Source organism: Felis catus, chromosome X, assembly GCF_018350175.1.
Source record: "Felis catus isolate Fca126 chromosome X, F.catus_Fca126_mat1.0, whole genome shotgun sequence".
NCBI lineage: Eukaryota > Metazoa > Chordata > Mammalia > Carnivora > Felidae > Felis > Felis catus.
The window spans coordinates 18470260-18486181 of NC_058386.1; the positions used below are offsets into that span (position 1 = coordinate 18470260).

At 38.9% G+C, this 15922-nt stretch overlaps 1 protein-coding gene across 4 annotated transcripts in view; it reads left to right on the forward strand.

Moving 5' to 3' along the window:
• PHEX (phosphate regulating endopeptidase homolog X-linked) overlaps positions 1-15922 on the forward strand; it is a 220965-nt gene that overhangs the window by 180583 nt on the left and 24460 nt on the right. For all 4 annotated transcript variants that reach the window (XM_045050691.1, XM_045050690.1, XM_045050693.1 and 1 more), the window contains one exon: positions 13827-13881. In XM_045050691.1, coding sequence (XP_044906626.1) covers positions 13827-13881 — 55 coding nt within the window. The remainder of the gene's footprint in view (positions 1-13826; positions 13882-15922) is intronic.

Genomic DNA, 15922 nt, shown 5'->3' on the forward strand with positions numbered 1-15922 from the left:
CATGTTTTCTGCCCATTTCTTCACTGGGTTATTTGTTTTTCGGGTGTGGAGTTTGGTGAGCTCTTTATAGATTTTGGATACTAGCCCTTTGTCCGATAGGTCATTTGCAAATATCTTTTCCCATTCCGTTGGTTGCCTTTTAGTTTTGTTGGTTGTTTCCTTTGCTGTGCAGAAGCTTTTTATCTTCATAAGGTCCCAGTAATTCACTTTTGCTTTTAATTCCCTTGCCTTTGGGGATGTGTCGAGGAAGAGATTGCTACGGCTGAGGTCAGAGAGGTCTTTTCCTGCTTTCTCCTCTAAGGTTTTGATGGTTTCCTATCTCACATTTAGGTCCTTTATCCATTTTGAGTTTATTTTTGTGAATGGTGTGAGAAAGTGGTCTAGTTTCAACCTTCTGCATGTTGCTGTCCAGTTCTCCCAGCACCATTTGTTAAAGAGGCTGTCTTTTTTCCATTGGATGTTCTTTCCTGCTTTGTCAAAGATGGGTTGGCCATACGTTTGTGGGTCTCGTTCTGGGGTTTCTATTCTATTCCATTGGTCTATGTGTCTGTTTTTGTGCCATGTTCTCAGTTTTTAAGAGTCTCTTATGCTTTGGCTCTCTCCCACTCTAACCTCTTTTTTTTTTTCTTCCCCTCCCCCATGGGTTCCTGTTAAGTTTCTCAGGATCCACATAAGAGTGAAAACATATGGTATCTGTCTTTCTCTGTATGGCTTATTTCACTTAGCATAACACTCTCCAGTTCCATCCACGTTGCTACAAAGGGCCATATTTCGTTCTTTCTCATTGCCCTGTAGTTCTCCATTGTGTATATAAACCACAATTTCTTTATCCATTCATCAGTTGATGGACATTTAGGCTCTTTCCATAATTTGGCTATTGTTGAGAGTGCTGCTATAAACATTGGGGTACAATTGCCCCTATGCATCAGTACTCCTGTATCCCTTGGGTAAATTCCTAGCAGTGCTATTGCTGGGTCATAGGGTAGAACTATTTTTAATTTTCTGAGGAACCTCCACACTGTTTTCTATTTTTGCTTTTTTTTCCCTTCCCTCAGGAGACTGATCTAGAAAGAAGTTACTATGGCCAGTGTCAAAGAGGTTACTGCCTGTGTTCTCTAGGATTTTTATGGTTTCAGGTCTCACATTTAGGTCTTTGATTTAGGGATATTGGCTCATCAGCTGGTTTTGGTATCAGGATAATGCTGGCCTTATAGAATGAATTTGGAAGTTTTCCTTCCACTTGTAATTTCTGGAATAGTTTGGGAAGAATAGGTATTAATTCTTCTTTAAATGTTTGGTAAAACTCACCTGTGAAGCCATCTGGTTTTGGGCTTTTGTTTGTTGGGAGATTATTATTATTATTATTATTATTGTTATTATTATTATTATTACGGATTCAATTTGTTTGCTGGTTATTGGTCTGTCCAAATTTTATATTTCTTCCTGTTCGGTTTTGGTAGTTTATATGTTTCTAAGAATTTATCCATTTTTTCTAGATTGTCCAATTTGTTGGCATAGAGTTTTTCATAATATTCTCTCATGATTGTATGTCTGTGGTATTGGTTATGATCTATCCTCTCTCATTTGTGATTTTATTTATTTGAATCCTTTCTCTTTCTTGATAAGTGTGGCTAGACATTTATCAGTTTTATTGATTTTTTTTTTTTTTTCAAAGAATCAGCTCCTGGTTACATTGATCTATTCTTTTTTTTTTTTTTTTTTTTTTTTTTTTTTTTTTTTTTAGTTTCTATGTCATTTATTTCTGCTCTGATGTATATTATTTCCCTCCTTCTGCTGGTTTTAGGTTTTGTCTTTTGTTGTTTTTCGAGTTATTTTAGGTGTAAGGTTAGGTTGTTTATTTGAGATTTTCCTTGCTTCTTGAGGTTGGCCTGTATTACTACATAGTTCCCTCTTAGAACCTCTTTTGCTGCATCCCAAAGATTTTGGACCTTTGTGTTTTCATTTTCATTTGTTGCTATGTATTTTTAAAATTTTCTTACTGGATTGCCTGGTTGACCCATTCATTGTTTAGTAGCATATTGTTTAAACTCCATGTATTTGTGATCAGAAAAGAGGCATGGTATGACTTGGTTCTTCTTGAATTTGGTGAGGCTGGTTTTGTGGGCTAACATGTGATCTCTTCTGGAGAACGTACCATGTGCACTTTAAAAGAGTATGCATTCTGCTGTTTCAGGATGGAATGTTCTGAGCATATCTGTTAATTCCATCTGGTGCAGCGTGTCATTCAAAGTCATCGTTTCCTTGTTGATTTTCTGTTTAGATGATCTGTCCATTGTTGTAAGTGGGGTGTTAAAGTTACCTACTATTATTGTATTATTATCGATTAGTTCCTTTATGTTAGTAACTGTTTTATGTATTTGGGTGCTCCTACGTTTGGTGCATATTTAGAATAGTTACATCTTCTTATTGGATTGTCCCCTTTATTATTAGATAGTATCCTTTTTTTTTGTCTCTTGTTACAGTCTTTGTTTTAAACTCTATTCTGTCTGATATAAGTATTGCTACCCTGGCTTTCTTTTCACTTGCATTTGCATGATTAAAGCTTTTCCATCCCTTCATTTTCAATGCACATGTGTCTTTAGGTCTGAAATGAGTTTTGTAGGTATCACATAGGTGGGTCTTGCTTTTTTATCCATTCCATCACCTTATGTCCTTTAATTGGAGCATGTAGTCCATTTACATTCAAAGTAATTATTGATAGATATGTATTTATTGCCATTTTATTGTTTTGCGGTTGTTTCTGAAGATTTTCTCGGATCCTTTCTTGTCTCTCTTGCATGTTTTTAAGCTAAGAAGTTTTAAAGTTTGTTTCACCCTTTAAAGATTTTGTTGAATACCTCTCAAACTTACATTTATCTACACATTTCAAAATTGAAACTAAATATGTACTCATCAAATACTGCTTTTCCTTCACTGAACATTGTAACATGATTTTTTTCCCCATTTACTCCTTGTAATTTTAAGTCATCATACATAGTATTCCACCAAATGAAAACACCTTGATTTCTTTAGTTATCTACTAATAGACACGTGGGCTGTTTGTTTCTCTATTTAAAAAAAAAAACTCTGATAAGTTTTGGGTCTCTGTTTTTGTGCAAATCTGAGTTTTTTTCTCTAGGGTAAATTCCTAGATGTGGAGGAATTACTGAGTCAAATGGTATGTCCAGTATAAGGGTTTTTAAATATAGCTTACCTGACTTCTCTTGAGAAAAGTGGTACCAATTTATATTTCCATTAACAGTAGATGAGATGGTTTTCTTTTACTGAGTTATTCATTGTCAAGATGCTGTTGGAGGAGATGAAAGAAACTTTTTTTTTTTTTTTTTTTTTTGTCGAATTGACCTAAGGGAAAATGTTAGTCATGTGTTAATTCTTTTCTTTAATGTTTATTTACTTTTGAGAGAGAGAGAGAAATAAAGAGAGCACGCACAAGTAGGGGAGGGTCAGAGAGAGGAAGACACAGCATCTGAAGCAGGCTCCAGGCTCCGAGCTGTCAGCACAGAGCCGGATGTGGGGCTTGAACCCACAAACTGTGAGATCATGACCTGAGCTGAAGTCAGATGCCTCACTGACTCAGCCACCCAGGTGCCTCAGTCATATTTTCATTCTTAAGACTATTATCTTAAACCCAGATATGGATCAATGAACCCAGACAAGTATTTTCTGAGAACCTGCTGTTATTTCCAGGCCTGGGCTAATCATCACTGCCTTTAGTGTCAGTTTTGAATACCTAGGACAGCAATTGTGTGTATGAAATGACCTGTTGGAATAATAGTAGAATATGAGTTAGTGAGCTTCATAGTGGGAGGAGATTTGTGTTTTCTCTGCCCACTGAACTATAGCAGTGGTTCCAAAAGTGTTGTCCCTGGATCATCAGTCTCAGCATCACTTGTGATACATGAGCATCAACTGGTCCCACCTCTGACCTGTGGAATCAAACTCTGGGTTGTGGGACTAGCAGTTTATATTTTAAGATTTTAACCATCAAATCTCTGCTAGATGCCGCAGTTTGAGATCTACTGAGCTATACAAAATGCAGCAAATGCAAAAGAGGTCAATTTGGTTGGGTAAAGGTAGGGGGACTAACTTGTCCTGCTTGCCTGGGACTGTCCCAATTTTATCACTGAAAGTTCCAGATGCCAGGAGCTCCCTCAGACCTGGGCAAACAGGGATGGTTGGTCACCCTGCTAAAAGAGAGGAGGTTCTCTTTGTTGCAGCCTAAAGGTAATTATGGCAGATAAAGAATAGAAGCACCAGAAGAGGAAATTTCAAGATGGAGGACAGATTTTAGAAGCTTTCTGCTTGTCCGTTCAGGCTGATAGATAAGGTGGCGGGAGGTTACCTGTAGGAAGCCAGCAGATGGCTAAGGCATCTTGCTGAATCCCTTGACATGAGTCACAGCTGTTAGCACTTGATACTTTCTGGAAAGGGGAAGGTTGGCATTCACCAAACTATTGCAAGATGCCAAATTGAAAAAAAAAGCCACTATTAATCTTAGCAGTGATGACAATGAAATCCCTTTACAGCACAAAATATAACCAGAAGTGCTTTGTAATTGCAGTAATTTCCATGTCCCAACTGATGGTCCCCTAGATTCTAGGAGAATGGTGTCCAGCTTATCTGATTATGAGAACTAATCCTGAATAAGATAGATAGAACACTCATTCCCTCTTAGAGTGGGCATTCATTCCAGATTTCCAAAGCAGTTGCAATTAAAACTATTTTTGTCCTTTGTGCAATGATAATTTGTTAGTCATGTAAAGTTTTACTTTTGAAAGTGTAGTCTACAAAATTATGAGAAAAGTATCTAGTTGTATGTTACATGCACAGTATTGAGAAACAGTGAAGAGAGGAGAATGAGGCAGAAGGGCTTATTTATAGATATATATCATTTAAGTTAAATACAGGCAGTGCTTTATTTTTCCTAAGTCGAGAGTTCTGAATTTCTTGGTATATTAGAATTACCTGAGGGGCTTTTAAAAACATACTCATGTGCAGGGCTCCATCTGAGACTGTGGCTTGATGACTGTGGGGTGGAGCTTTGGCAAGGGTCTATTTTTTACAAGCTCTCCAAGGGATTCTCATGTACAGTTGCAGATGTGAATCCTTATCCTGACCTAAACAAGTACGTATCAACCAGCATGCACCAGAATAACCTGGGGGACCTGCTGAAAACTCTGGACCCCGCTCCCGGAGTTCCTGATTTGACAGGTCTGGGGTCAGGCCCAATAATTTGTATCTCTAACAAGCGTCCTGTCCAGGTGAGGCTGATGCTGCTGGACCATGACCACATGTTGAGTGCCATTCTCCTAAACCATTCCTACCTCAAACCTCAAGTGATTTCACAAGCTGTATCTTTTATTCATTAATGTACACATGTGTATAGTTACCCCCCTCTCCCCAAAACACTTCTATGCATCTTTACTGAATTTAGAACATATTTTCATTTAAAAATACACTTTCAAAGAGCTTTGGTTTGGTATCAGTTTGCCTTTTTAGATGTCGCAAAATAGAATTTTTTTTTGGTTATATCCCTTTTCCTTCACTAGGTAGTAGGTTTTTTGAGGACATTCGTATGTTCAAAGCTTACTTTTGTGGCTTTGAACATTGTAGGTGCTTAGTAAATGTCAGTGGTCCATGACTATGTATAGAAATTGCATCATCATAACCCGGTAGTTTTTATGATGGTATTTAAATATATTAACACCTCTAAAATTAGGGTTACAAGATATGTTCATTTAGTGGTAGAACTAGGAGCTTTTGCATAGAATAAGTAAAATAATCAAGTGAGCAGAAGTAACTACAAGTGAATCTCACCAAGAAGTATAATGTTGCTAAGATAGATCAGCACTAAGTTTGGAAATACGAGGATTAGTTCAGTAATATAAGCATACACTTAAGACTTTTGAAAATAACTGTCATAGCATGGACTAAAGTCATGTTAATACATCAGTAAATCCATGCCAAAACTAAATATCCTATTATTTCACAAAACTAATAATATAATACATTGTATTGATGTAGCCAGCCCCTTAGCAAAAATACCACAGACACCCATAGTGAAAAGAAAGCAGACACAGACACGCTCAATGGAAAATCCAAGTACATCGCTGGAGAAACCAGCAACAGCCAGTATGGAAATGGATTGAGTTAAACCAGCCAGTATGTACTTTGGCCTGCATGTTCTCCAGCGCACGGGATTCTCCTTTAGGATTCAGCCCCCCGAGTCACCCTTTTCTCAACTGAACTTCATCATTTGGCCCTGGATGTGCCATTTCTGCCCCAGAGGCTGCTGGAGGGATCCTAGCTGTACAAATTCACCAATAATTCGCTAATCCTTCAAAAGGGTCAAAAGAGAGATTGAATTCAAGAATGTACTCCCAAATTTAGTTGAATTTGAGTTGCTTTGCATTGTATAAGTGTATTTACAAAAGTTTGCTAAAGAGGAAAGGAAGAAGCAGTGCATCTGAGCTTTGAAGTCTGGCAAGAGAAAGTTGGAGGCCTCCTATTTTGTTAAATCTGACCAAACATGGAAACAATAGGAAAAGATGTGAGTCTGATGACAGTTGTCTTAAAATAATCACCATTTGTAAGTGTTGATATAAAAAAAATCCCCCAAACTTACACAAAACAGAAAACTTTGGAAAGTAATGCTTTCAAAATATTGGCTATATGGTTACTGTCTTGAATCATATGCTTTTATGAACATGGAACTTAACACGGCAATACATAAAAGCATGAAGATAATATAGGGAAAAGAGAATATATTCATTCAGTATTGTCAGGACTGAAGGACTCTGATCTAAACCAGTGTTTTGTCTGATTTCTCTTTTCAGCACATGACACAGCCATAAAAAGGGAGAATGTTTTCCTTTATTCCTTGGCAGTAGGGAGGGCTAAGAGTACACAGGGGTGATGGAACTTGCAGGGAGCTGGGCAGGGCTTTTCATCTTGTTAAAATCTGCATTCTGGTTGAGAGTTTGTTGGGGGAAGAAAAGTGCTGACCAACTATGCTATTTCTGCCATAAATGCAAGAGGAAGGAACCAGCAAAGTCCTTAATCCAGAAGGAAAATGAAAAACAGAACTTGAATAATGGAACATGCCTTTGCTCTGGTATTGAGTATAGAAACTTCAAGAAGTAGCACACTGGTGGTACTAATAGTTAGCATGTAATGTTTTAGACTTTGGCTCACAGTATATACTCATAATCATAGGTAATGCTTAATTAACTCCAGTTAGACCTTCACGTTCCACAAGGTGCAGATTCCATTCACTCAATAGATAGTTACTGAGAGCTTATCACATGGCAGGTGTTGTTCTGGCTCTGGAGTGAAAGAATAGTGGAAATAAAAATCTCTTTTGTTATGGAGCATGCATTGTAGTTCGGGAAAAACACCATAATTTATGCAGAGTAAGTAAAATGTACAGTATCACAGCTGATGGTATTACGGTGAGAGGTAAAGCAAGAAAGCGGATAGGATAACACCTCTCTCCTTTAAAAAGCACTAGGGAAGTCCTTGATGAGAAAGTGCCATTTGAATAAATATCTGAAGCAAGCTATGTAGATAGTAGTGGAAAGAAAGTTTCAGGATGGGGAGAGAGAAGTGGGAAGAAAGGGAGATTATTAATTTTGTTCATATCTCTTCATACAGTGTGAATTTGCTATCTCTAAGTATGTATTTGTTTTCTTGGGTGTCAGCTATGAGATAATGGGCTTCTTTTGTTTTCTTCTCTTTATTTGTCTCTACTAAAGAACCTAATTAGTGCAGTTTTCCAGTAATAAAATGGACATCAAAACCCAAACATGTCGAGGCATTTAAGTTTTCTTGGAAAGCTATAAATACAGTTAAAATATAACTTTATGACTTTAAAGGTCAATTAGTTGCTCCTGCTGGGGTTAATTGCCCACTGAAAGTGATGAGTTCTTTGGCAGTGCAGTTCTAAACAGAAGCACTCGAGGTTAGTCAGTATTTTCTGATGTGAGAGTTATGAGACACTCGAGCAAAAAAGAAAGGTTTGACCCAAGTAAGAAACCAAAAGCAGGATTTAGTGGTTTTCCTAGGTACAGGTTTGAAAGAGAGAATTTTTTTCTAGCAAATAATGAGGTGATTATAACATATAGATAGGAATATTTTCTTTTGTCAGAGTTTATTTTTTTATATTTTAAGAACATTTTCATTTTTAAAAGGCTACAGTGAGCAAGAAAATGAAATAAAAGTTATCTATACTTGCAAGAAAGGAATTACATGATCTCTATGTGCCGATGATATGATCTTATGAATAGAAATACAAAGGAATACATTAAAAAATTAGGACTATTAAATGTGTTCAGTAATTCGGTAAGATACAAGATCTTCATACAAAAATCTATTATATTTCTATACAGTATCAATGAGTAAACCAGAAATGATGTTAAGAAATCAATTCAATCTATAACAGTCCCAAAAAGAATAAAATAGGAATAGAACTGAGAGTCCAGAAATAACCTTTACATTTATGATCAATTGATTTTCAAAGAGAGTGCGAAGTTTTGTCAGAATTTTAGTCTTTTGAATTACATAACCACAATTTGTATTTTTGCTTGAAATAGGAATAAAATTTGCTGGTGTTGACAAATGCAAGAGCCAAATTACTACTGCATAAGCTTAGTTAACTGTAAATAGATTTTGTCTAACCTTTAGAAGAATTTTCTATAATATGCACACGTTTATTTCTAAAAGTTAATTTTCATTACACGAGTTGATTACCTTTGACTAGTTAATATTTAAAACATTACGTTCATGTCCAAAACTCCCTTAACCACGCACCACCCCAAGTCCTAGTTACCGTCAAGAAGCAGCCACTATGATCACTTTGATACATATTTCATAGACCTTTTCTGTGCATTTTAATATGGCACTTATTTAAAAAATTGAAATTATATTTATATATTTGTATCTGTGCCTTGCTTTCTTCCAACAACATGTCTTGGAGATTTTTCCATGCTAGAATACTAAGACCTACCTCTTTATTTTCATTTGCTTCAAAGCATTCCATAATATGGTTATGCCATATTGAAGCCGTTTTTCTCCTGTTGGACATTTAGCTTGTTGCACACTTTTCTCAGTTACAGCAACGCAGCAGTGAACATATTTAGCCATGACCGCAAAGTGCACATGAGCCAGTGCTTGGGCAATGGTTGTTAAAGTGTGCCTCCCAGACCAGCAGCTTCAGCATCACAGGAGAACTTGGTAAAGATGCAAATTCTTAGCCTCCTTTCCGGGCCTACTAACTCTGAAACTCTGAGGGTGGGGCCCAGCCATCTCTTTCAATAAGCCACCTATTTCATCTAGGTGATCCTGATGCATGATGAAACTTGAGAACCACTGGCAGGAATGTATATGTGTCCATATACACATAGATGCATACATGTACATATACATTAGTTCTATAATGTGACCTGTGTGTTCCTAAGCATTGCTGTGTTATGCAAGATTGTGCAATAAAAGCCACAGGCTTATGGGAGAAGTGGGGTTAGGGACACAACAATCAAAAACGTTGTCAGTGGGTCACCTGGGTGGCTCAGTCAGTTGAGCGTCCAGCCCTGGATTTCTGCTCAGGTCATGATCCCAGGATTATGGGATCGAGCCTCACGTTGGGCTCTGCGCTGAGCATGCAGTGTGCTGAAGATTCTTTCTCTCCCTCTTCTTCTCTCACCCGCTCGCACGCGTCCTGTCTCTAAAAATTAAATTACAAAATAAAAATAAAACATTATCGGTGACACAGGAAAACAAAAGCCAGGATCCTAATAAAAATGATAGCACAGACTAGAATTCAAATAAAAATTTGGAAGAGAAAAAGGATAGCACAGTCTTAAACATGTTGAGCAAATACATAAAACTACAGCACATACGGCATTTTCCCCCGAAAAGACCTGAAGTTTGCTTGTGGAAGCGGGTGCTGGAGGGCTTCGCAGTGTGTGAAGGAGGGTGATGTGAAATTGGAAGGGAAATTTTAACACCAGGTGTGGGTGGCTGTGGCTTCTAACACACGCGGTGAACCGCGGTAACCGGTCCAGGTTGAGATGTGTGCGTTTTGTGTATTCCTGTGTGGTTTGGTTCATTTGATGAGTTTTTCTGCTTTCACTTAGCATTTCTTGAGCACGAAATTGTGCATAAGCAAACGTGAAATTGGAGTTACGCCCCAGTGTTTTGTCCCAATATATCAATGACCTTGGATCAAATTTGCCTTTTCAGTGTAAGTGTTATAGCAGAATTATATATAAATATATGTATATCTTTCACATAGAAGGGCCACATACACAACCGAATGCTGGTTTTCCACTTACTATTTCTTTCACTTAATAATATCTTTTAGATACTTTTTCCAATGTCAGCATGTAGTCACTCATATTTTTGAAAATGGCATTTACAGCCTTAGGAGATGACTAAACTGCTCATCAAAATGCTTGCAACAGTTGGCTCTCACACCAACATGCATCCCACACCCTGGCCAGGATTACCTGTTATCACACTTTTTGGTTTTTGCCGATCTGCTAGTTATATGTCTTTTTCCTTCTTCTCCCTCTCTCTCTCCTCTCATAGGTATATCTATATATGTTTGTATGTATGTATGCATAATGTGTCGGGACGTGATACGTGTGTAGGCATATGTATATGTACATACACACACATGGACATTATGAGAAGTGCCTCCCGTAAATATACTGATAGAAAAAAGGAGCTTTGAAAGTATAAAACAGGTAGTGAAGTGGTGCTGAGATGGGGAAAAAAGGAAATAAAATGGATTTGCAAAAGAAACAAAAAACAAAAGCCTATTAAAAAGGGAGAGAAGAGAAAAGCATTTTCTTTCTGTTTAATTATTTTTTACTTTTACCTTTGCTAACTACAACTTCCCACCTCGTGAGATAAGATACCAGTTCACTCTGTGCGGCTTTGATCTTTCACTGGAGCCAGTCGACACCTCCAAAACTGTAGCTTCCACTGTTAATCCGTTCACTTCAGTGAAGCAGCCCTGAGGGCATTAGATTCTCCTGTTGGTCAGCATAGGGTCCCCTGGCCCCGACAAGCCGAGCGGACATCTGCTCAGAGGAGCGTGATGGCCGTGGCCTGCTGGTCTGGGGCCCCTCGCAGCAAAAGCCGCAGAAATGGAGGCGCACGCAGGTGTCACATGTCAGATGTCTTCCTGTGAAGAGGTTGGCAGTGGACAGAATTGCTTCCAGCTGGGCACAGTACCAGGCAGGAAAGTCATAATGATTTCCTAATTAGATCACATTGGTTTATGATCATTGTTCCTATTAGGAGATATCATTGCTTTAAAAAAATTTTTTTGAATGTTTATTTATTTTTGAGAGAAAGAGCAAGAGAGAGAAAGCGTGAGCAGGGGAGGGCCAGAAGGAGCTGGGGCGGGGAGGAAGACACAGAATCCAAGCAGGCTCCAGGCTCCGAGCTGTCAGCACAGAGCCTGACGCAGGGCTCGAACTCACGAGCTGTGAGATCATGACCTGAGGCAAAGTCAGACACTCAACAGACTGAGCCACCCAGGCACCCCATCATTGCTTTTTGATGATTTACAGTGGGAGACGAGACTTTCAAATGAACACTGTGATTTGCATATATATGTAATATATATTTGCATATATATCTCCAACTCAGAATGACTTACTGAAAGTAATCATCAGAAAAGAGGGTGGGATATTCATGTAAAGATGCAAAAAGAAATTTAAGGAAATGTAAAAATTAGGAAGATTAATATGATGTCACCCCTTCAAAGTCAGATGCATTTTCCTTTATATGAAAGCTGCAGGAAGAGGGAGAACTGCTAGCTGGATCCACCTCTGTTTGGCAGTGAGGTTTTTGGACCTTGAAATCTCAAACTGATGTTAAGAAAATAGAAACAATAGTTAACATTTATAATAATTATAATGAGGTTAACATTTCACTTCTGAATTAAGAACTTGTTTTCTTGCCCTCACTTTTTGTAGTGTCCTTTCATGATGGGGAGGTAGACAGAATGTTGAGAGGGAGAGAGTGAAGAGAAAACATTGTATTTATTTATTTTTTTAATGTTTGTTTGAGAGAGAGCATGTGTGGGAGAGGGGCAGAAAGAGAGGGAGAGACAAAGAGAATCCCAAGCAGGCTCCATACTGTCAGCGCAGAGTCTGACACGGGGCTCAATCCCATGAACCATGAGCTCATGACCTGATCAGAAATCAAGACTCAAATAAATGCTTAACGGCTGAGCCACCCAGGTGCCCTGAAAACATTTTAACTCATAAAAGAGTTTTCGGTCTCAAAGGGGGTCGAAAGCAGTGGCTCTGCAACAGCCAAGGACATTGCAGAAGGCAGAGCGCTCTCTCTCTCTCTCTCTCTCTCTCTCTCTCTCTCTCTCTCTCTCTCTCTCTCTCTCTCTCTCCCCCTCTCCCTCTCCCTCTCCCTCTCCCTCTCCCTCTCCTCCCCTCTCTCCCCCTCCTTCCGTGTGTGTGTGTGTGTGTGTGTGTGTGTGTGTGTCTTTTGTTACTATTCTTTGCATTTCCGATAGTTACGACTTACAGGTGCAGCTCATAGCATCAGCCCAGGGTGATAAATTTAGTGGAGAGTTGGAATTGCAAAGCAAGGCATTTCTCACACTCATCTGCACAAAGCCAGATGCGTGGCTTGTACGACCCACTGCAAATTGAAAATATGGGGGCCCCTGTTCAGAAAGCTGGAAAAGAGTGCCATTAAGGGTGCTCAAGTATGAAGCTTTATCCTGCATTCTGTGGCTTCTTTTTCTCTAGACTTGCCTTGGTTTATTTGCTATTCAATGCTATTGTAAGTTGTAAGAAAAACGTTTTAAGTCATCAGCATATTTTTACTGTTCACCTTTATATTGTGCAATGCCCATTTTAAATGAAAATATAAGAGCTTTTAACTTGGATGTGGGATCACTAAAATTACGCAGTTTCTATTTTGCAGCTTATACATGCATAGGTATTCTGTTCTTGCCATAACAATGGAAATGCTGCACAAAACTGATCCCACCTGTTTTTATGTCATTTCTTAATACACATGGATTCTCCTAACACTCTCCACCTTCAGTTTATTCATGAGCAAGGAAGGACTAAAAAAGGAAAAGACACTATGGGTCGCCCTGTCTTTCCCTTTCCTTGTGTGTCATTTTCAGTGTATGTGATTGGTTAATACAGGGAAGTAACAAAAGTAAGAAAGGATCTGATAGAGTTCCCTGGTCATTCATGTTTCTTAGAGTGCTGCTGCCTTTTTTTTAGTGATCAAAGCAAATCCTGGTTCCAATAGAAAGAGCCCTCTTGGGGCTGTCAGAGCTCCCATCTACTCAGTCCTGGATGTATTATGCTTACCTTGTACTCACTTTGAGTCTCACGGAATCCCCCCACATTGTGGGTCTACTGGAGTTCCGTGCTCCTGGGAATCCTCAAGAATGCTGTGTGCAAATGGGGCCCACAGGTTGAGTGTCCATGTAGCTGGCCCTTCCTGTATCAGGGGAAGCTGCTGGACTGCCAGAAGCTTCCTGCACATGCTATGGAGGAACCCAGTTCACGGCAGGGTGGACAATGCCAATAGCGTATTCATGCAAAGTAGTTTCCTTGAAACTATTGTGATGCACTTGTTTCAAACTCTGTTGAATTCATATCATTTTAGAAACAGTGAATCTCTTGAGTGCTCCCAGCTTCATGAGGAGTACCTTTCAGATGGGCCTTTGAGACTTCCAGGCTGAAGCTTGAACCAAGGACTCATCGTTAAATCAATTTCTATATCTCTTAAAATTTTGTCTGTCTTTCTCCCAGGATTTCCAGCAGGAGAGCTGCAGAAGCCTTTTTTTTGGGGAACGGAATATCCTCGGTAGGTAAATTAATGAAAAAAACAGTTATTGACAAGTAAGGAGGAACATGCTGCTTTGGCTGAGAGTAGAATATAAAGTCACAAAAACAAAAACCAATGCCAGTGGTTGTTCAGCAATAGGAGAGCATGGAACCTGGTGTGGGTCAGTCGTACTTTCCTCATTTTAGGAATTTTTTTCCTGATTCTTTTTACCAGGGTGTGTGACTGGACAGCAAAGGCAGAGTCCACACAGGGGACTTTAACCTTTGTGCATTTATTCACTCATGCATTGACTTATAGGACAAATATGTGGACCTCAAAGGATTGTTGGGATTTGAGTTGATGGTGATGGGTCTAAAACCATGGAAGAAATGGAAGAAATGATGTGAGAAAAGAAAAGTACCTATAGAAAGCAAAGATTTTGTTTGGTTGGTCCAATTAGTATACAAAGGGAAATAGTGGAAAGGGCATCTACAAAAGAAGGTTGATGTTTTATATTGGAAAGCTCTAAGTGCCAGGTAAGGAGCCGTCATTAATGAGCAATAGAAAATATTGAAGTTTTTGAACAAGTAAAGATTATCAAATTTGTCTTTAAAAATAAAACCTTGGTAGTTATACAATAGGCCAAAAACTGATACTCTCTGAAGTTAGAGATATTGAAGGTCATTACGGTCAACAGATGGTAATTCACAATTTACATATAGTGAGAAGTCTGATAATATTCATTGTTGGTAATATTACCACTTTTATTATGTGCCTTTCTTTGTTCTGGTGGTTTAATACACAGAAAATTTATTCTTGATTGTAGACATATAGTGTTTTCTGTCTTGGTTTGAATAAATGACAATTTAAATATTATTTGTAGGTTAAAAACATAGGGGATCACATACTTATAAAAATAAGAGAAATATGGTAGGAATGTTTTGATTTGTGATTCCTCAAAAGCAGATCCTGTGACAAGGATTTGAGTTCAAGGAGTTGTTATGGGAGGTGACACCAGGAAACAGTGGCGGAAGAGTGGAGAAGTGAGACAGGGTGGGAAGGAAGCCAATAATGAATGTTTTAGGAGTTTACTGTGGCTGCCATATTTTTCCCAAACTTACTGGCTTATAGTTCTGTAGGTCAGAAGTCCAACCCCGGTCCCACTGGGCTAAACAACAGGTGTTGGCAGGGCTGTATTCCTTTCTGGAAGCTCTAGGGAAGAATCTTTTTTCTTGCCTTTTCTAGCTTTTAGAGTCAGCCCACATTCCTTGGCTCATGGCCCCTTCCTCTGTCTTCCAAACTAGCAGAGTTGCATTTCTGTGACTGTTGATTCATATTCACATCTCCTTCTGACTCTCCTCTTCTGCCTTCTCCTCTACTTTGAAGGACCCTTGTGATTGTATTGGCTGCTCCCAGATAATCTAGGACACTCTACATATTTTTCACTCAGGTGATTAGCAACCTTAATTCCCCTTTGCTACATAATAACATATTCATGACTTCTGGGCGTTAGCCTGTGGACTTCTTTTGGGGGCCATTGTTCTACCTACCACACATGTGTTACAAAGCCAGTTACCACTGTGACCAGCTGGGGCTCAGCCCTGGCAAGGACCTGTAGAACTTGCTTCAGTGTAGTCCTACTGCAGGGGCAAGGGAGCTGGGGCATTTATCAACTCCCCTTCCCTCACTGATTTGAGGGCTGCCAACAGCTGTAATAACTCTCTGGCATTGCCCAGTCTAGGCCCAGAGGGCCCTAGTAGCCAGAAAAAGTCCTTAGGCAAGTAGTTTCAGGTGTTGGCAGTTGGAAGCTTTTGGATTGTGTGCTCAAAACTGGCGAGTGGTGAGGAGACAGGAGCAGGCTTCAATAAAGACTACTATAGGGAAGCACTGCGTTAGGATAAATGAAAATTCTTGGTTTGTATTAGCCAAATCCATTAATATCATCCCAGTCCTCAGCTGCATAGTTTTTATTGGTGTTTAGATATTTGGAATCAATTTTCCCTATTATTAAGATTAAAAATTTGCAGATATTTCTATAAAAATAAATATCTAGGCTAAATATTGTCTAAATTCTCTTCAA